The sequence below is a fragment of the Pholis gunnellus genome (assembly GCF_910591455.1).
Source record: "Pholis gunnellus genome assembly, chromosome: 12".
Lineage (NCBI taxonomy): Eukaryota > Metazoa > Chordata > Actinopteri > Perciformes > Pholidae > Pholis > Pholis gunnellus.
The window spans coordinates 2,861,851-2,882,925 of NC_136539.1; the positions used below are offsets into that span (position 1 = coordinate 2,861,851).

The following is a 21,075-nucleotide window of genomic DNA, read 5'->3' on the forward strand; positions in this document are numbered from 1 at the left end:
GACCCCGTTTAAGACTCTCTAATACCAGGACTCAGAGATGGAGTTACAGGCGAAAGCTTTCACAAACTCTCCTGGATAGCTATTTCACTGTAGATAATATCACACTCAGTGTACTTTGCGGTCACTCAGATTGCTGGAGCCAAATCTTTCTGCAGCCAGTTTGACAGATGGAGCCCTTGAATGCAAATGGCTGCTGTATTCCTAACCTGCCAAACATAATCCGTCTGAGCGTCACAACAGCATCAGTTCTATCAGAACGGGAGACTTTTTCTTCATTGAAAGAAGAGCAAAGAACAGCACGGAAGGCTTTTCTCCATGGAAAAGACGTTTTTGCTCTCCTCCTGACCTGCTTACGCAAGAGTTTGATTGACGGATGGTTCATCCAATTAACTGCCATGTCTTTTTTAAAATCAGGTTAGGTGTTCTTCACATAGTCCGCAATGTTGCATCGCCGTGTTTCTACAGTAGCCCAGAACGGACAAACCAAACATGGGCTCTAGAGAACCTTTTCTCATTATTTTTACATAACTTGAAGGCCACCATAATTCTCCAAGGCGCTTGTGAAACTGCGGTTACGTGAGCCGCCGAGTGTAAAACCGTGTCACCGCCAGCCGCCGTCTTGACTTCCATTGCTCCTAAAGTTGCACCAACCAAGTCTTTTGACAGTCAGTTTGACAGACTGAGCCCTTGAATGCAAATGGCTGCTGTATTCCTTACCTGCCAAACTCGGAAAGTGTGACTCTTGGCCTCAGCAGAAGGTATGTGTGTTCCACAGGTCAGGATATGTGACTCAAAGGATAGGTTGGCCGAGCAATGATAGAAACATGCAAATACTAAGCACTTCAGCACCGATACAGCGAGTTTCACATTTCCGGCTTACAGTGTGGCTCATGCAAAGCCCTTCATAGCAAATCCTTCACCGTGCAGGGGATGGAATTGAAAATACAAAGCCTCAATGTGACCCTTGTTAATAGGTATTGTGAGCAGCACCACTGTGTGCTGCAGTTGTGTGCAATATGTGATCATCGGGATGGACCTGCGTTGCCAAGCCTCTCAGTGATTTAGCTTTCATATTGGCCTCTGAACAAATATCTAACTTTTTACATTTCATTTTTGTGTGAACAAATCAAGTTGGTAAACATCAAAACTGTTAAACTTAAGGAATGTGATATAGACTCATTTGTATTCAAAGCCTAGTCAGCCGGGGAAGTCTTTGTCTTTGCTGTTCCACTCTCACCTCTATTTCTCCCGTTCTGCAGGACCTGGGTGGGGGGAGTCCTCCTCAGAGGAACTGGAAAGGGATTGCCATCGCTCTGCTGGTCATCTTGGTGGTCTGCTCCCTAATCACCATGTCTGTCATCCTCCTCACACCAGGTAACACTCAGCTGTGATTGTGCCCTGCTGTCTCAGAGGTCCTGTGATTAGCTCTGGTTCAAGAGTCCGTGTTTTACAGTGTTTTTAGTGTTGCTAAAGTGTTCAGTGTTGCTGCACCTTCAAAGACTTTCAAACCCTAAAAGTTCACAAGACATTACATGCAACGTTGTACCATGCAAAAATAACTAAACTGTCCTTTTCAAGATTTCTTAAAAGGTGCACTGTGTAATCCCTAGCCACATGCTTCAGAGAAATAGGAGGCAGCATTTCACTAAAGCATTTTTATAAATAAAAAAGCCAACTAATAACTAACAGCAGGGCAAGAATATGCGAAATTCAAGTAAACTGCTGAAACTCTGAGAATAATCTCTGGTTATGATCTTCATGTGTGTCGTCGGCTTAAATTTTACATGAGTTTTGATAGTTTGTTTAATGGATTAAAGCCGAAGTGGTTGAAATGAGAAACATGCCTTCGTCTCATGCTCCCCACTGGCAGGGGACTCCTCTGCTGGAGGGGCAGCGAGCTGCGGCTCCAGGGAATGGAGCTTCAGTTGGTGGCTGTGGTGACTCGGAAAACCCCAGCACAGCCGGCTGGTGGCGCACTGGGTCTAACCTGTGCGACTGTAACATCTGATCTGGTGGAGAGTCTGGGCAGTCCCCCAGGATCAGACCCAAGGTCCTGGGGTTTACACTGGTTGAATTCAAGCTAACTGCTAACGGAAGGTCCGTCCATCTCCCATACCTTCGGCTCGCTTTACTCTTGGCAAAGTAGCCTCCCGTCGGCGGGGAGGACGAGGCGTTTTCTCGTCCTTGGGGTAGTCCTACTTCTTTGTCCTCTCCCGTTGGACTCAGGACGGATGCAACAGTGACTCAGGGTCTCCTCTCTAGGTACATGGGGTATTACAAGACAGGACGGGCTGGGGCTAGCTGGTTAGCATGCTCACTTCAGTAGATATCTCTGCAACCCAATGCATAGATGTCTTTGACATAACATCCAACACTGTAAACTCCTCACATTCTGTTGACAAAATGACATCTGGTCGACATCTGGTCAGACAAAATTCTGACCAGATTTAATAACTGTGTGATGCAAAAGCTGTTGCTGCACAGAAAATGATCCCATAACTCTGCCGTTCACTTCAGCTCTACCAAGAGTTTTTGCTTCCTTAAGTTTATTGTTTGGTTTTAGGGTTAAAGTCTGTTCTCATCAACTTGTTAAACTTGTTCAGCTGCTACCATTTGACCAACAAACATCTATGCAGATTAAGTATTTCATTATGCTCTAAAAGTCATGTTCAAATTCTTGGTTGTTAAATGCGGATGGATCAACAGATTATCCTTCACCCGAAGAGAGCGTCAGTATGGTTCAGTCCTCCTCCAAAAGGCTGCAGAGGACGACTTTGGTAGAATATCAGAAGATGACAGACTTGCTCAACAGTAAAAGAAGAGCAGTGGATTTTCTCCACCACCTCTCTGTCTGTCTGGTTTTATATGAACAACATTTTAGCTTCTTTCAGCTTGTTGTTCGGGTTGTATGGACTCTCAGTTTTAATCTTGGGTACACTCGCACTGCCCCATCAACGCTGTTTGTAGCTGTTTTGAGTGAAAAACCTTTGATTATCCCACTCTACCTGACCAGCACCACACGACACAAAGGAGAGTGAACATTGGACTTACATTTGTCTGGTTGCTGGAAACACAACTCCAAATGAATGCTAATGTTGCTCTGTGTCTGTGGGACGTGTACAGTTTTCTAACATGTTAGCCATGTCGACTTCAAAAAGCAATAACATGTCAAATGTAAGGGATATGTTCTGCCACCAAAAAGCAAAAAAAAAGCTGAAAATAAACCCCTCCCCCCAAAAAACAACAACAACTGATTGATGCATCTTGAAATAAATATTTACAAGTAGATGATGAATATTGATGAAAATATTATGTGTGCACTATACTGAGGATGTTTGAACACCAGTGCCCACTGTTATGCCCATAGACTGTATGAAAGCAACTGAACGTAGTCACAGTGACATCATCCATGGGTTTGTGGATTATGGTTTTGAAGCCTCAAATTCAGCATTTTGTCTGTTGCCATCTTGATTTCAAGCCGTCGTCATATTGTGTTTTGCAACTAGAAGTAACGAGAGGATGAAGCCACTGCGAAAGTTTCTTAAACTAGCATTTTTCAAATGGCCATCAGGAGGTGACTCCTCTGGTTGCGATAGTATAATATAATAGTAAGTAAACATTGTGAGCATGAGTTTATGGTCTCAATCTCTAGTTTCAAGTCTTCTTCAATACAGCATGATGTTCATTTAGTAAATTATGGTCCATTTAGAGTCAAATAGACCATAAAGAGGAGTATGCTTTCAGGCGGGGCTACCTTGGGATTGACAGGTCGCTGCCATTACCAGAGTCGTATACTGCGTCTCTACGTCACTCCTCCGCAGTCCAAATATGATCACTTCCCTTCATTAGTTGCAAAAAAAAATGCTATACTTTAAGCTTCAAAATGGCAGCCTACAAACCAATTGGTGACATCACGATGTCTACGTCTACTTCCTATACAGTCTATGAGTACAACTGAACTCTGACCAAGACATGTTTAGGTGACCAAAAAGTAACAATTAACTTTCATGAACTGAAAACACACTGTGAAAGGGTTAAAGTCGTAAGACCAAAACACGGACAACTCTCAACCAGAGGAGTCGCCCCCTGATGGCCGTTAGAAAGAATGCAAGTTCAATGCACTTCTGCATTGGCTTCACTTTTCAGACACGGAGGTTGCCGCCTGGTTGTGCTAGATGTACCCCCACCACTTTTCACACAATTGTAACATCTTTTTAAATAGTATTTTTCATAATGTAATCTGAATGACGTAACGGTAAAGAGCTGGCAGTGGAGTATAAGAGGTCTGTTATGTTTTTCATGGAATCTCAATTTATTTTGAGATAACTCACTGTATTGTGACATGTGAGACCCCCTCAGACCTTGAACCTCTCTATATCATTTACAGAGATGTGAGGGTCCTGGGAGAGAGGACGTCGCATGTGTCGCATGTGTACAGATTGTAAAGCCCTCTGAGGCAAATTTGTGATTTGTGATTTTGGTTTAGACAAAATAAATTGAATTGAATATCACACAGCAGCATCATCCTTATTATTCTTTGACTACTTTAATACTATAAAGAAAAACCTGAAAGTTCCACAGATGAAAAACCATCACAATCCACGGCCCATGCAGTGCACTCTTCCCTGGTGTATTCCACGGTTGGTTAGACTTTCATTGCCTCCATAAACAAACATGCTGTGTGGAGTTATCAAGGAAAGCCAATGTGGCTGACATTCAAAATGACTTGGCCCTACTATTCTGCTCACAATCGGCAGCTGTCCTATTCAGGAGGAGCTTTCAATTGGCACGTTCTCTTCCTGCTAAAGGAATAACATTTCATAATTAAAAATGAAACATTTCCAGGGGCAACATTTGAATAACTTAAGGAGTTTCTAGCCCAGTAATGGTCATATTAATGAACATGTGAAATGCCATTCTGTGTGCATCTTTTTCATTTAAATGGATTTCTTTAGAATAGTTTATTTAAATTTTAGTTTTGTTCAGGTTGCAGGAGTACATTTATATTTGTATCTATTTATTTGATGAAAACCGCTGTCTGCTTGATTAAAAAACTGAACTGTATGCAGGAAGTCAAACCAAAACCAAAAGCTAAAAAGAAGTCAGTTGCTGTGTACAAGTGCAGAGTTGGGGAATGTTTCTCTGTGGGTTTGTCACTGTAAAGGATCCCTGTCACAATATTTGATTCATTGTTGCTATAGAAATATTGATTAATGGAGCTTTAAGTGCCAAGCTGGTGAGCGAGGCAACAAGGGAAATTACCCGAATGCCGACGAATGGAGCACACAGGAACAGTTCAGTGATTTCTTGTAGAAGTGAAGATGCATGAGTTAACAAGCAAAGGCAGAAGGTCTGAGCAGAGGTGGTTGATGATATACAGGTAAACAGGATGAAGGTGCAGTCAAGCAGGCAGCTATTGAAAAAGGTTCCAGGTCGTCTCTAACGACAAAAGAAACAGGATGTCGCCGTTTGACTGAATTAGGCGGCCAGACTGTTGAGTTTTAAAAGGGTTTTAAGTGTAATCTCAATTCCAAATTCATTAAAACGAATACAACCATTGTTGATCGGGAGAAGAAAACTTTTTCAGGGTAAACACTTCCCTTGTTAGGGTCGTTTAATGTAAACGAGGCTCACGCATGATCTTCATGCCCGAGAGTTTGTGCCTGTGTTCTGATACATCGACTGATATTAGTTTTAAAATGTAAATGAATGACGTAAACAAACCTTTTTGATTACGATCGTTTACAGTTTGGCTAAAAGAATGAATATAAAATATGATATGAACTTAATATATTTTACAGTTGTAAATGATCTCTCTAAACTACCTCAAACATGTCTTTGACATTTTGCATCCAACATAGATGTATACGTTAATACAAAATCTTTCATGAGCCGAAAAAAACAAACAATTATATGTTGGACTCTATTATTGATATTTCAAGGTCAAATATATTTTATATTTTGTCAGGATCAATGTAAAAATGTGTTTTACTTAGTCATTTTCTGCATCACTTGTCTCAGTAACTGCACCTGCACTACCTGTGTTTTAAAAGCTAAGTCTCTGTCATACACATAGTTATGTGGATGCTTTCTAAGACCAGTGTTGTACATTTTTATTTTTCGATGCCGGGAGAGCATATAAATGATAGTGGTGGAAGTGAATCCCAAGGTCAGCTAACGCTGAAGACTGATTTCAAACTGTGTGCATGCTAGAAAAACAAAGTGACTTGCCAGATAGAACCGATGTTTGATAACTGGAGAGAACATTGCGTCTATGTGGCACCCACATCTTCCATGAAATGTAAGGCAACTTAATAATGAATGGCTTGTTTTTGCAGCTGACAGCCAAGCTGGAAGCAACACCAAACTGGCCGTGGAGGATCTGTTTAAGGCTGAGTTCAAGGTCCATGACCCGGAGGCCAAATGGATCAATGGTGAGTAGTCCACGACATTCACTGTAACCGGCTGGAATCCAGAGCATTCCTGTTGATTCCTTCGGATGCCACGGATGGAAACGACTGGGGCACTGGGACGGATGAAAACACACAATGTATTTTTATACATCGGTCTTTGGCCTGGAGGAGATTTGATATGAAGGCATTTGGATTTGGCTCTAATGAGGCTTCATTGTTTTCTCGTGGCAGACAAAGCTGCCATCGGCATGTTCCATGGAGTGACAAGCTCAGCACACATGTGGCATAGTCGTTATTACGGTTGAGTTATACAATGACTTGAGTGACTGCCTGATAAACTGACTACATCACCCGTCCCATTCTTCATATCTCTCTTCATACAAAACACACCTTGACATGTAGTTGACATGAACGAGATCTCGGGGAGTTCTGAGTGTTCTGTGCAAAGCAAACAGCAGCAGAGGGATGACATGTCTCCCTACTGCCTCTCCTGCTTTGCAATTGAGGCTCGCTACAACAGCAAGCCGACAGTTCAGCCTTAAACTAGGCTGGCATGTTTCATCCTGGCCTTACGTTGCATGTGGTTATGCAAATTCAGACGTTGGGATTCATTTCCCCTCGCCTTATTTACATTGTATTGATTCCCTTATTTGCCAGAAGGGGATCATATGTTAAGCCTGGAAGGCTTTGGGCTGAAAATAAACCGCATCAAGTGAAGTGCAAGAGAATCTGATTATGGTTGGCTGAGGGGGAGGGAGAAGATAACGATACCTCCGAGGGAAAAGGCTGGACAGGATTGTGGCGTTCCCGCATCGCTCTCCGTCTGGCTCCTTTCCTCAGGATTAGTGTGTTTGTTTTGGCTTTCCTCTCCGTTGCCCATCGACTGCGTGCCTCTCCCTCCATGCCCGCGGGCAAGGGCAAGAGGCGAGGCCTTTCCGTCCATCAATATTTCATTCCCGGGTGACATTTCTCCACTATCTTTTGCAGCTCCATCTCATTCCCCGAGCTGACCTCAGGCTAGACAGAGGGAGCGCCGATGTTGTGCGATGAGGCGGCCAGAAAAGTCAGCTTTATAGGGTGGTTTGTGGATGGATGGGCCAAAATAGACCCCAGACAAATGTGAGAAGATAGCGGACAGACGGGAGAGAGAGGAAAGATTGATCACGAGGATTTGGAGTAAAAATGAGATTTTTTTTTTCTAAGTCAGAGGCTTTGGAGGTTTGAGCTTGAAAGTCTTTCATCTCTGTCTCCATTAGAGATAATCTGAATGGGTATTTTGTGTGATCTAATGAGTAATCAAGTGCAAACAGGGTGCAGTAGCAGTGACTTAGTGAGTTACACAGAAACATTTTAACAAATCATACATAAGGTGAGTAAAATCAGACATGCAGCACTTCCATATAGATTGGCAATCGAATCCGGCTCCGAAGATCAAGTAGCTGTTATTTCTTTCTTTGGTCCACACCAAATGAACCAACTACTGGTATGGAAGCGACCACAGAACAGATATGAATATCTGAGACTAATTCATACCTCAGCTAAACGAGTGCCCATATAAAGCTTCAGATGGATGGGTCGCCACAATCTGACATCAGTCAAATGGGCTGCATCGTTACATTTACTGCTAAGTGCACTGTGACCCATCAGGTACATCTCAATCTCTTTGGTAATTGCGCCACTTTTTCACAGAACATTGTCTCTTGGAAATGCTTCACCTCTTCAACACGGTGATGATGATGATGATGACTATAACCCCCCAATTACCTGTAGTTTGGACTGGTTAATTAGCATCTGCTGACTGGCCCATGCACCATTAAATCAATCGCACCACAGATGCTGTTACATTATGAGAAGTACTGTGTTTCACACAAATGTGCACGTTTACTATCATTCTGAAATGCATTCGTTTACAGTGTCACTGCAGTGTTGTCTGACAGTTCTGCAGTGTTACATGTAGTTCATTGTCATTCTGATGTGGGTATGGCTTTTATTGATGAAGATCTGAGAGTAGATAGTGAGACATCTGGTTAGTGTTGGAAACATGTGCAAGAAATTACATGCAGCATCTTCTCCAGCTGTTGTGAGTGCATATCTGTGTGTGTGTGTGTGTGTGTGTGTGTGTGTGTGTGTGTGTGTGTTTTGCACACCGATGCACGTGATTGAGAAAGTGACATTTAGCCGCCGCCGCACGTGATTCAGTGAGCGTCACTTTCCATCAGTATTGTCGCCGGCTCCCCACGCAGGCTGGGCACCCTCAGCCTGTCATTGACAATCTACAGGGAGAAGGGCATCATATTGTGTCCACATTGGCCCAGACAGCAGAAAATAACACACCAGTTGGCTCACTTAAGCTCTCAGAGCCAGAAGCAGTTCACTCGATAGACGGTTTTATTAGCCAATGAACGTAGTTGGAGCCTAGTTAGAGCAGTGAGTGTTATATGTTAGAACGTGTTACATACCGACCCGTTCTCACTCCTAATGCTTCAAATACAGACTCTTGGTCAGTGGCACCGGGGATTGCAACTATCAATGTAAACCCATTCACATTGTTTTCACAGTCTCAGGGCAACTGCCGTGGTGTCAAACAAACACGTGACTTTCACTCAGGAGGCCTCTTTTGTGAAACTAAAAGTCAACGTTGACTTATTTTATTATTCACATGATTTGTTAGTATCGTTAGTCATGTGATGACTCGTTGGTATTGTTATTCACGTCAACCACTGTCTTTTCCTACCCCTAACTATAGTTGTGTTACCTAAACCTAACTTCCTTTGAGGATTGAAGTTTATTTAAAAACGAAACTATGCATGCAATGAGTGGAATCGGACACAACGTCCCAAACCTGGAAGTGAAAGTGAGTTGGACATACAACATTTCCTCCAACATGCCTACTGTTGAAGCCTGAAGGTGCATTCACACTGAGCATGAATTGAATTTCAGAGGCAGTGCTTATAAAGTCCATGCAAAGGTGAGCGAATACAAATTCCTTCGCGGACGAGCAAAATATTTCAACTTGAGCTAAAGAAATGTTTTAATCCTCCTGTGGCTGCATGACTCAGCTTCTTAAATGTAAAATTAGAGAAACTTGGAGCATGAAAATGGTCAGAGGTGGAGTTCTAAGATCAGTCAGAGGTGAGCTGTTGAACAGGAACACGCCACACACACACAGTCATTTCTAGCTTGCTACAGCTAGCTGATGTACGACTCCAGCTAACTGTAAAAACACATATTCATGAATACTGTCAGGAACACACTTCCACCCTCACAATGTCTCGCAAGAATAGAAACAATTGTCCAATCAAAACTGGACTCTATAGGGCGTTATCCTCCGTTTGCTCTGGAGCAGTATACCTGTTAACTTTCTCCAGAGAGTGCAGTCAGAAGGTCATTTCCAAGCTATATGCTTGTAAGTGCAGAAAGTCTTCTGAAAATATTGTAATATTTGAATGTGGACTTTAAACAAACTCCATATCTATCTCAAACCAGATATGGGGACTTGGACTTGGACTTGAGTTGGACTAACGTCGCAGAAACAGTGACTTTTCATTGTGTGTTTGTTTTTTCATAACGCATTACAATAGCTTGTGTAAAGTGATCATCACACTAATAGCTTACCAATGCTGCTTCTTATGCTAATTGGTAATTGAGTAATGATACGGTACATGCTTTGAATTATTCAGATACAACTATGCAGTGATCTACGTAAAAGCGTCTGCTAAATGACTGTAATGTAATGTAATGTAATGCTCTGGTGTGCCAGTGTTGGCAACTTGGCGACTTTCTCGCTAAATCTGGCGACTTTCCAAACCCTCATTGACGTTAAAGCACGTACGTTCTGCACTGTCGTGAACGAGCAGCGGGTGCTGCCATGAGTTCCGTCGCCGCCCACAGAAGCCTCGCGCAGCAGTCAGAGCAGAGAGGAGACGCAGATAGTGTATCTACAGGTGTTGGCTTCATCTTTACACGAAACAAATAATAACCGTAGCTGTGTTTCAGCTGCAGGACAGCAGTGAAGGCCCAGGTATAAAATGCACGGCCCACCACTGGTGTAATGTAAATAAGTACGTTTACTGGACCACTGTACTTAAACATTCGAGGTACTACTTGTTCTTTACTCAAGTATTTCAAATTCAAACAACTTTTTATTTCTACTCCTCTACATCGCAGAAGCAAATATTGTACATTTTACTCCAATGCGTTAGTCAGATGGCTTCAATTACCTTTCAGATTAGCCTGCATCTTTTCTTCCCCTTCTTGGTCGGTGAAAACCACGTGTCTTCAGAAGTGTTGATTTTGAGCGTTTGTGATAAATTGAGGTGTCAAGTGTTCCTTTATGTGTCCAGAAAATTCACCAACTTCTCAAGCTGAATAAACTATTTAAAAAGGCTAAAATACATAATCACAAAGATCAAAACAGAGGTGTTTGTCTGAGCTCATGAAAAGTTGACTCTAGAGAGACATGGTTCTCATGGGTCACTACAGACATGTGATGATGTTATACAATGTGATGCATTGCTGTAGATTAAACAAACCAGCAGTATGCAAAGGAGATAAAATCTACAGCAGTAAAACGCAACATACATGTTAAGGCAGCAATCTTATTAATCCAGAAACATCATATATATAATAGTGAAACAGTATACCTTCTTTGGTAAAGGACATTTATTAACGCCTTTCTAGTCTTCTGCCTCAACACAAAGCGCTTTACTAGATATCAACATTCACACACACATTCTTAGGCTGGATGAGGCCTCAATACGAGGTGCCACCTGCTCATCACATTCTAATCCATTCATTCACACACACTCACACACTGTTGGCTCAGTCTTCAGGAGTAATTTGGGGTTCAGTGTCTTGCCCAAGGACACTTTGACATGCAGACATGCAGGGATCGAACTGCCGCGCTTGCAATTAGTGAACGACCCGCTCTACCTCCCGCAGTCTCCCTCTTCTAATCAGCCAACTCCGCCGTTACATCCCCTCTCCAAAGAAAGAAAGAAACTTTAACTGCAGCTGTTGGCGTTTTAATTTTTCTGAACTGCTTGGTCGTTTCAAGGGCGCATGCGTAGAGCGTGTATGCGTCCACAGCTGGTCCACAGAACCAGACAGGCTTTCTGTTTCTCATCCATGGCAGTTCTTTGGAGTATATCATTGGGAAATCAGCAGCTCAATTCACATTCTCAGTCACAATCCGACGGCTGGACAAACTGGGGTTAAGAGAAAGCCTCAGCCTCCCTCCACTGCAAATTGTGTTTTACTTATTATTGTTTGCATAGATTTTCAACCGCCACTGTGCAGAGTGATGTACGTGTTTGACAGTAAATTCCTGTTTTCACATTCATCTGCTTTTCATATTTTCACCTGTTTTGGTTGAAAATAAAAAAACATAAGAGACAAATTATTATTTAAAACAGTATTTTAATGCATCTGAAATCTCAATTGTAAATGGTCTTTACTTGTATAGCACTTTTCTAGTCTTCCGACCACTCAAAGAGCTTTAACACTACATGTCGTCATTCACCCATTCACACCCATTCATACACTGATAGCAGGGACTACTATGCAAGATGCCACCTGCCCAGGACTCTATCTAATCATTCATTAGAACAGACTGCGGGAGCAATTTTGGGGTTAAGTGTCTTGCCCAAGGACACATCGACATGGACTAGCCGATCCTCTGATTGAAGGACGTCCCTGCTCTACCACTGAGCCACAGTTGCCTTGTCCGTCCAGTTCACGTTGATCCTTATCTACCAGATCAATTTCTCAAATATTACTGACTTTAAGTTTGGTTAATGTTGTTGTTTGGATTTAATAATTAATATATGGCAGGAATCATCTGAAAGGAGATTCCAAAATGACTGGATGACGTCTAACCCTTGTCCTACTGTAGGCACAAATAAAAGACAAAATGATGAAGAAAAAGAAAAATATCTTGTTATTTTAGAGGATATATACCTGTGCATATAAATGACATTTTAGGACCAGGTTAAAACAAACATAGTTTTAGGATATGAGGTCAGACTATACACATGAGTATTTAGCTGCGCTTGTACCTTCCATCACTGCTCACCTCAATAATTGGTCCGCACTACAGTAATCTCTTTAAATCCATTATTGAGCTGTCAATACCGCTTCACCCAGTTATTGGTCAGCTTCACGGCCTGTCAGTTCTCTTTGTTCACTGCAGTCAAATTAGTTTTTTTATGACCTGAAAAGCAGGCTTGTTGCTGACGGATTGATAAATCCCTTCTGAACTGTTTGGCTGTATAATTGAACTGAGCACTGAGCAGCTAATAAACACAATAATGTAATTATGAGAAAATTAAACTAGGTGCTGCTGAAAAGCTCTGCTATGTAAATGAAGTGTTTGAGAGAATGCAGTGCATCAGTGTGATTACATTTTCTGTAGTAGATGGAATAAATACAGTATCTCCCTGGCACATTATCAGTCTTAATAAGTCTTAATGAAATGTGCTCTGCATTGCTGATAATTGTAAAGTTATATACAGGGCGACTCCTCTGGTTGTATAGAAGTCTATGAGAAAATGACTACTTCTCTCTTGATTTATTACCTCAGTAAACATTGTAAACATGAGTTGATGGTCTCAATCTCTAGTTTCAAGTCTTCTTCAATACAGCATGATGTTCATTTAGTAAATGATGGTCCATTTAGAGTCAAACAGACCATAAAGAGGAGTATGCTTTAGGGCGGGGCTACACGGCGATTGACGGGTCACTACCACGTGACGTTTTCAGTACATGAAGGACAATTGTTGGTCTCCTAAAAATGTCTTATTCGGGTTCTATTGTACTTGGCTCCACTGTACGGTGTCATTTCTGGTTGCAAAAAAACAAGATGGCGACGGCCAAAATGCAGAACTCAAGGCTTCAAGACGTAGTCCACAAACCAATGGGTGACGTCACGGTGATTAGTCCAGTTCTTATAAAGACTTTTTTTACTAATACTCTTTCCAAGCTAAGCTGTTGCCTAACCATGGGTATTTGCTTATTCTTACCCTACTGACAGATATTACATTCATACATGTGAGTGGACACCACTCTCAGAACAATTCAAGACACATTCATATATTTACATGTCAAGCTGAGCCGCGGTTCTCCTAATACGTGATGGCTTTACAAGCTACACTAGTAACAGGTGAAGTGTCAGAGTGGATAATGGTGCTTGGAGGTGTATATACAGTAATCGGAGGTGAAACCTGCTGAAGGAGACTCATATCTTCGGTCAAGTGCCTTGTGTGCTTGACGATGATGAATGCTTTCCTGCTCTGGCCTCATCAATGACATAAACCCACTAATGCTGGTTGAGCTAATGAAAAATACAGATTTTCATTCAACACATCATCTGCCTCACTCCCCAACTCATTGCATCATCCCTGCTCATATTCTATGTCATATCTGAACGTCCAGGGTTTTTCTAATGTGCAAGTCTTCTACACATCCCGGTACACGCTGTGAGAGAAAATGTCTTTTAAAGACTGTGCCATGGAAACTGTTTTAATATTTGATGTGTGTATATCAACCATTATTTTAAATATTTGAGGGAGTATGGGACTTTGATAATATCAATAAGAGTTAAAGAAGGCCATAGGTTTGGTTCCAGAAGTTAGGAGTTCAGGGCCCGTTGTGGGCTTTGGGCTTCAGCAAATTGTGATGGAAATGTATCACTCTTCTCTGAAATGTTAAACCAAAATAATAATTGGATTAATTTAGAATTGGCGGATGGATTAAAAATAATCTGTGAATGGCAGCCCTAAAAGCTGTGTAGGTTTTCCACAAAAACATGCAAAGGAGGATGAGTCCCAACCAGCCCCACCAGTCACAGGTGAAGGTAGCCTTCATTTGGCCTGACAGGCAAAACCCAGGGCACTCAGTCCAACAAAAACTGTACAGTTCAAAAAAAAAAGTGTCTCTACTACGGATACAATTTATCATAAGATTTAGTATATCAAACTGAAACTATGTGAAACTCTATGGGGTGCCAAAAATAGTATTTTGAGGGCATTGTGAGGGAGACGTGTGTTCTCAACCCTTAGTGGAAAGTACACCCTTGAACTTGACGGTGCAGGTCTGCTGCAGCACAGGAAATGAGAACCGTTCTCTCTGAAGCTCATCTGTATCGCAACGAGAGACGCAGCATATGACATCGTCATGATCTTTGCCACCGATGTTCCCCTCGGGTGAGCCACTTACCTTGGCACTGACACATCCCATTACTCTCACTGTGGGGCAGTATTCGCTGAGTTATTGTTTCCTTTCCACACCTTTTTATTCTGAATCAAGGATTTGGCATGCGGTGTGAAGCTCCCGGCCGGATTGCCAATGAACGGGCTGTGACCCAAGCTGCAGTTCGATGGGGTGTGGATGCGCTGAAGCTGTATGCTGGTGGGTATCTCACGGGTGTGTGAACAGATAGTGTACACATGGAGCTACAAAGCAAACTAATCTCTTTCTGTCGGTATGTGCATCTTGAGGACCAGTTGGCTGGTGAATGGCTGGGGATCCTAGGACGTGCAGTATTGAAGTTGGTGCAATATTGAACATGCTACATGTTCAATATTGGATAAACAAGTGGTATCGCTCTGCGCAGCAGTAGGGGCTTTGCAGGGTTGAGTATTTAGTCCAGCCACGCCCCCAAAATGGCCACTGCACTAGTTTTCTCAATACGTGTAAATTACACAGTAGTTGAATGTCAATGCCAGATCAGCCTGATATGTGAAATGAAATATACAAAATGACCACAACCAACTTTTTTTAACAGAAACTGTGCTGATCGTTCATCTATGTGGGCAAAACCTCACCCATACTATTGTTCATAGGCTCAATAAAATAATTTAACACATGAAAGCCTTTCCACAGGAGCAGCATTTCATATTTATTGGACATTTCATTCTATTAGCGCCTTTGTATAATTTCCAAAAAGCACACAAACATCCAACATCATACCAACGGTGATGCAGTCTTGAATCAAAGGCAACTAAAACATAAAATATCAAATATATTCATTACAAAAAAGCAATGTGTTTGCAGATTCAAACACATTGCTTTTTTTGCAATGAACACATTTGAACACATTGTTGTGAAATGTTGTTGAGTTATTGTGAAGTTACGTTTGTGATGTGTTTACGTATTTGTATTAGTTTCGGTACCTATTTGTAGGCCGACCGTGATGTTTACCAAAACCTAACGGGGCTGATCACCACAGACAAAAACGCCTCGGCAAAGCAGGTCAGGCAAAACGGCGGTGTGTGCCCGTGGACGGGTGCTGTGTGCGCAACTGATCGTATGTGATTAAAGGGAAAAGGAATAATGCACTCGCTCTGTCACTGTAGCCCACATGAAACTCTCACAACATGAGCTATGAGTTCCCCCTTTCTTTCCTTTCACATTCTCTGTAGCTCTCTCACAGCCCAACACATCTACCAGGCGCCAAAACAGGAAGTCAAGTAAAGTAGTAAAGCGCGCCTCTTGCTTGATCTTAATGGTTGCTTGGGGCAAGTGTGAAGAACATTTTGAAGAGAATATTTAATCTTTTATGTGGTAGAAGACATAGGATACCATTGGAGAAACAATAGTTTTTGGAGCGACGCGTTTCTAGTGACGCGTCTCGGATTCATTTGAACACATTACGTGCCACCACCTAGTAACGCGTTGTTATTGTTAAGAGGTTGAGGGTATTTCATGTATTTATGTGGGATCACGTTGTACCAGATCAGGGGCTGTTTTTTAACCAGACTTGTTTTCTTCACCGGGTGACCGATCACTCCGCCGTTCAGCTCGGTTGGTCTTCTCGTGTTGAGCCATCAACCCACCTTGATTTTCTTTCATTTTCCCTAATTGGCTACATGATTACGTCAATTAATCTCTATTCCCCTGCCACTCAGTGTTAGTTGAACGAAAAGATCAGCCACGTTGCTGTCAGCCGCCAACGATCTGCAGAGGGGTTCGCTACATATGGATCGCTAGCAAGCAAAAGGGGTCTTGAAAAAAAGCAAATTGCATTCTTTTTTAGACTGCTTTTCCACTTGCATGCCTTTGCACCATCATTTTCAGGGGTTAATTAGGAATTGCATGCTCTGGTGCCTCCTATTAATTAACATTAGAGACTTCCCAAGCTGTGCTGGGAACTGCCGCTAAAGCATCAGTGCAGGGAAGACTGTGTGTGTGTGTGTGTGTGTGTGTGTGTGTGTTGGTCTTTGCTGGCATTTAGATGCGTTTAGCACGTACACAGGACTGTTAGAGCGTGAAGGTTGTTAATGGCTGCATGCTACTGCTCGGCAGCTCCTGAGCTGAAAGCAGCCGGACAGCTGTGAGTACACAGACGGATAAACACCTAAATGTACCTCCTCTGTCTGGTCGTCCTCTCATGGACAAAATATTCTGGTTGGGGGAAAGCGTCCTCATTTGTTGATAGGCCCTCCATTAAAGCCTTCCGTTTCTCACACTCTTCTCCATCTTCCATTAAGCTCCTGTTAGCGCATCCTATTTGTGAGGCTCCTGACATGTCCATTAGCATCGGTCAGAGCAGTGAGAGATGCTGATTAAGAGGGAGAGACTGTTCTTTCTGTGCCCTTGCTCATTGTGTGAGAATTTTAACAGAAACTGTGCCGATGGTCCATCTGAGTGGGCAAATCCTCACCCATACTATTGTTCATAGGGTCAATAAAATTATTAAATACATGATAGGAGTAGCATTTTATATTTATTGGACATTTTACTCTATTAGCGCCTTTGTATGATTTCCAAAAAGCACACAAACATCCAATATCATACCAACGGTGATGTAGTCTTGAATCTAAGGCAAAATAAAATATAAAATGTAAAATTCGTTCATTGCAAAAAAGCAATGAAAGCATTGAATCTGCATACATATGTTGTTAAGATATGATAATAGCAAAAGTAAAATCAAATTAATACAGTTTGAAGTTACTTTGGCAACACAGAAACAATGGCAATGGAAAGTCAATTGGGCAAACAAATTAAGCGCTCAGAGGTAGTGACGTAGTATAAACAGTGAGAAAGACTGTGGTAGGTGGATGGGTCAAACAAGCACAGGAGTTTCAACTAGCTTTCTAACTAGCACTAGGTAGCTAGCCCAACCACATCTACTGGCGTCAAAACAGGAAGTCAGTGGTATAGTAGCAAAGCCCGCCTCTTGCTTGATTTGATTGACTGCCTGGGCCAAGTGTGACATGGACGAGCGGTGCGACTTCATGCCTGGTGTTGAAAAGTTGAGAATATCTTGTAAACACATTAATACTTCATTAATTCATCATGTATTTCTTAGGCTTTATAAAACACTGTAAATGTTCATAATCATGAATACATATAATAACAAAGTTTATAAAGTATTATAAGTGCTGGACATAATGCATTATAAATTCTGGCTTTTATAATGCTTTATACCTCCATGCCAAAGTGACGCAGTGTGTGAAAGAAGAATGTGAAGCCTGGGTTAGACAGCACATTATAACTACCATAACTTTAGCCAGTTATAAAGACACATAGAGAACTGCTCTAATGATCAGATTATACATTTTGAAACTTTCTCAAATGGAATCATGTCTCATATTCATGTAGACTGGATAGTAGTTATTTCAAACTCTAGTTTGGATCTTAGACAAGTATCAGTGGGAGGCCAGTAGTGCAGACACTCCACAGGGAGAGGATATGATGAAAGAAAAGATGATTTCCAGGGAAGGTATTTCCCGTTCTTTTGAACAACAGCAGTTCATTACTTTAAGAAGTGATAGCCACTAACAAGCTGCCAGTCAGCGAGGGCTCTCCTATAAAAACAATACCAATGGATGGACTATGAGGTCAGGCATGAACACATCCATTATAGTGCATCCTATAAGCCTCATCATCTGCATCATAAGATATCATAAACCAACCATGAAAAAAAGTGGACAAATAGCTTCCAAAATAGAAAATGATAACGGTGCTGTAAGGCAGACATAGTGTCGCAATGCACGACCTTAATGCTGGCAGAAAAGAGAGAGTGTAAAACACTGGTGCAATAAATGGTCTCTGGAGAGAGATCTGCTTGTCCTGTGTTTGTGCGTATGTGTGAGAGACAGTGAGAGCATGACAGCTAAAAAAGTAGTTCTCGTCCATTGATTTCCAACCAACAGAAAACGGTGGCATCAGTGTCAGTCAGCGACACCAATCCTAACGTCTCCTTTTAAAATATGTTGTTCTCTGTACGCGGGTGATCAGTGGCGGGCCGTGTGTTTTATACCTGGGCTTTCAGTGCTGTCCTACTACAGTTGAACCACCTCCTAATAACCTCATTATGACACCACAGCTGCGGGTTATTATTTGTTTCTAGGGGTATAACAATACACGTATTCGTATTAAACCGTTCGGTACAAGGCTTAGGAACAGAACAATACGTTTACTTAAATTGTTTTTAATTGTAAACGTTTACTTAAATTGTGGGAAATATGTTTTCGGTGGAGCCAGTACTCACAACCTGGCAACATGCTGTCTGACATGCCCACCACGGAACCACAACATTGTACTCTGGTACAGCGAGTGTGTTCTGCTAAACTAGCTTAGCAGGAAAACAACAGCAGCACATATGCTACAAACTCTCCCCGCAGCGTTTAATAATAATAATAATGATAATAATAATAATGTCTTTTTATTGTCATATACATTTACACATACACAAAATGTGACCTCTGCATTTAACCCATCCCTTATAGGGAGCAGTGGGCTGCTGAAAAGCGCCCGGGGAGCAGTTAGGGGTTCAGTGTCTTGCTCATGAACATTTTCGACACATGACACGTCCCAGTCAAGGATCGAACCGACGACCTTGTGGTTACCGGACAACCCTCTTGGCCCGGTGTGTCATGGCCGCCCAAACTGTTCCCCACTGATTCAAACAGGCTAAAGCAATCGCCACACAATCCCCATTTCTCCAGACCATAATTATTGCTTTGTTAAAGAAAACAAAACCCCAAACAGAGAATTAAATGTCCGACCCTAACCCTGCACATGATGGGATGCTTCGTCATTAACGGACAATGCATATAGTCAAAATCAATGTAATTAACACAATGACAAGAACAAACTCACAAGAACCAGTCATATATTTGTATGACAACAAAGCATGACAAATCAATCCAGCAACACTGCAGCGCTACAACACGTATTCCACCGCACACTGAAGAGCACGAGCCATTCAAATATTATTCACATCAGAGGGAACAATATTAACTATATCATATCAAAAACGACACAAATGAACACAGTAGTAACACTACTGCAGATGTAAAAACACAAAAGCAGTTAACTTACCAAAGCTGCTGTTCAAGACATAGTCCATCCTCCTTCCTTTGTTAACAAAGAGTTTAATGACGCGGTTGTACAGAACATCGGTGCGGTTCAGTTCCAGCCAGAGGTCCTCCTGTGAACGTGTTCGTTGAGTTGTAGAACAACCTGGGTCACATCAACAGTTTTCAAAAGCACCGTAGCTTGTAAGTGTCCCGTCGTGCTATGGTGTCTTGTTGCTGCCTTGGTTAGCCACCTCAGGTTAGCGTAGCGTAGCTCCAAACACCAAGACTCTCAGTTGCAAATAAAACGCATTCTTAGCCATAAAATGCAACGCTTCTCTGACGCTGTCAGACAGGAATACCGTTCGTACAAATCCTTTTCCTGGCTGGGTCAGGGCTGCTAGCTGTGGGGTTGGCCGACCCTTTTTCACGATGTCCAGTTTTTCTGGAAATGTCCTTCTTGAGAAATCCGTTTCTCCTCCTTCAGCCATTGAGTGTTAAAAAAACAAAGTCAGGTAAACAAAAAGAATCTACACCAAGCAAAACGCTAAAAATGTCATGTCAATGTCATAACTTCTTACATATCTTTCAACTTGAGCTCTAACTACTACTACTGACGTTCTTGTAGGCTATACCTCGGTAGCTCTGGCACGTCAAAGAATATGCACATGTCAAACTAAAGATCTGATTGGTTGAAGACTACGACAATCAAAAACTGCAGCATGGATAGCTGATAGCAAACAGGCAACTAAAGGCCTTAACACTTGTTTTTATCAAATATTTTTTGATGAACCGTTGTTTTTTCACACAGAAAGCAAACATTATGCAGCAAAGCAGCAAAGTCATTTTTTGGAACAGGGTTCGATATTTCAAAGCTTTTGCAACGCGAATGAAGGCAACAAACAATCACATTCTGTGGAACGGACATGTTCAATACGTGCACTATAGTGTGCAACAACACGGAGGCTCCGTTGTCCGAAACAAGACAGCAAACTTTATTACTCCTTTCAACCTTGACAAGGGCGGCGCAGACCGGATCCTTCTGTTCCTTTTTGTCACAATAAAAGCCATATACACTGTGTAACTATTTACCAGAGGGAACTGATATTCACTCAGAACATTGTTCAAAAAGTAAAATCAATAAAACAGCTTACAGTAGCGTAGGCTATGCAACAGTTTAAATCAGTTCGACTCGTTGGTCCTCAGCCTGCAACAATCTATTCAAACCTTTTATTCTGGACGGGTATTTCCTCATGTAATTTCAATCAATTATGTTGATTTCTCTCTTCTTTGATTTTTTTAAATCTTCAAATATATTGATGCAGCGTCTTATTTGACTGTCTTATATTTATATTAAAGGC

At 41.9% G+C, this 21,075-nt stretch overlaps 1 protein-coding gene across 1 annotated transcript in view; it reads left to right on the top strand.

Moving 5' to 3' along the window:
- dpp10 (dipeptidyl peptidase like 10) overlaps positions 1–21,075 on the top strand; it is a gene marked incomplete at both ends in the record, with an annotated part of 203,278 nt that overhangs the window by 114,918 nt on the left and 67,285 nt on the right. The window contains 2 exons of the mRNA XM_079169617.1: positions 1,260–1,374; positions 6,339–6,434. Of these exons, the coding sequence (XP_079025743.1) occupies positions 1,260–1,374; positions 6,339–6,434 (211 nt within the window). The remainder of the gene's footprint in view (positions 1–1,259; positions 1,375–6,338; positions 6,435–21,075) is intronic.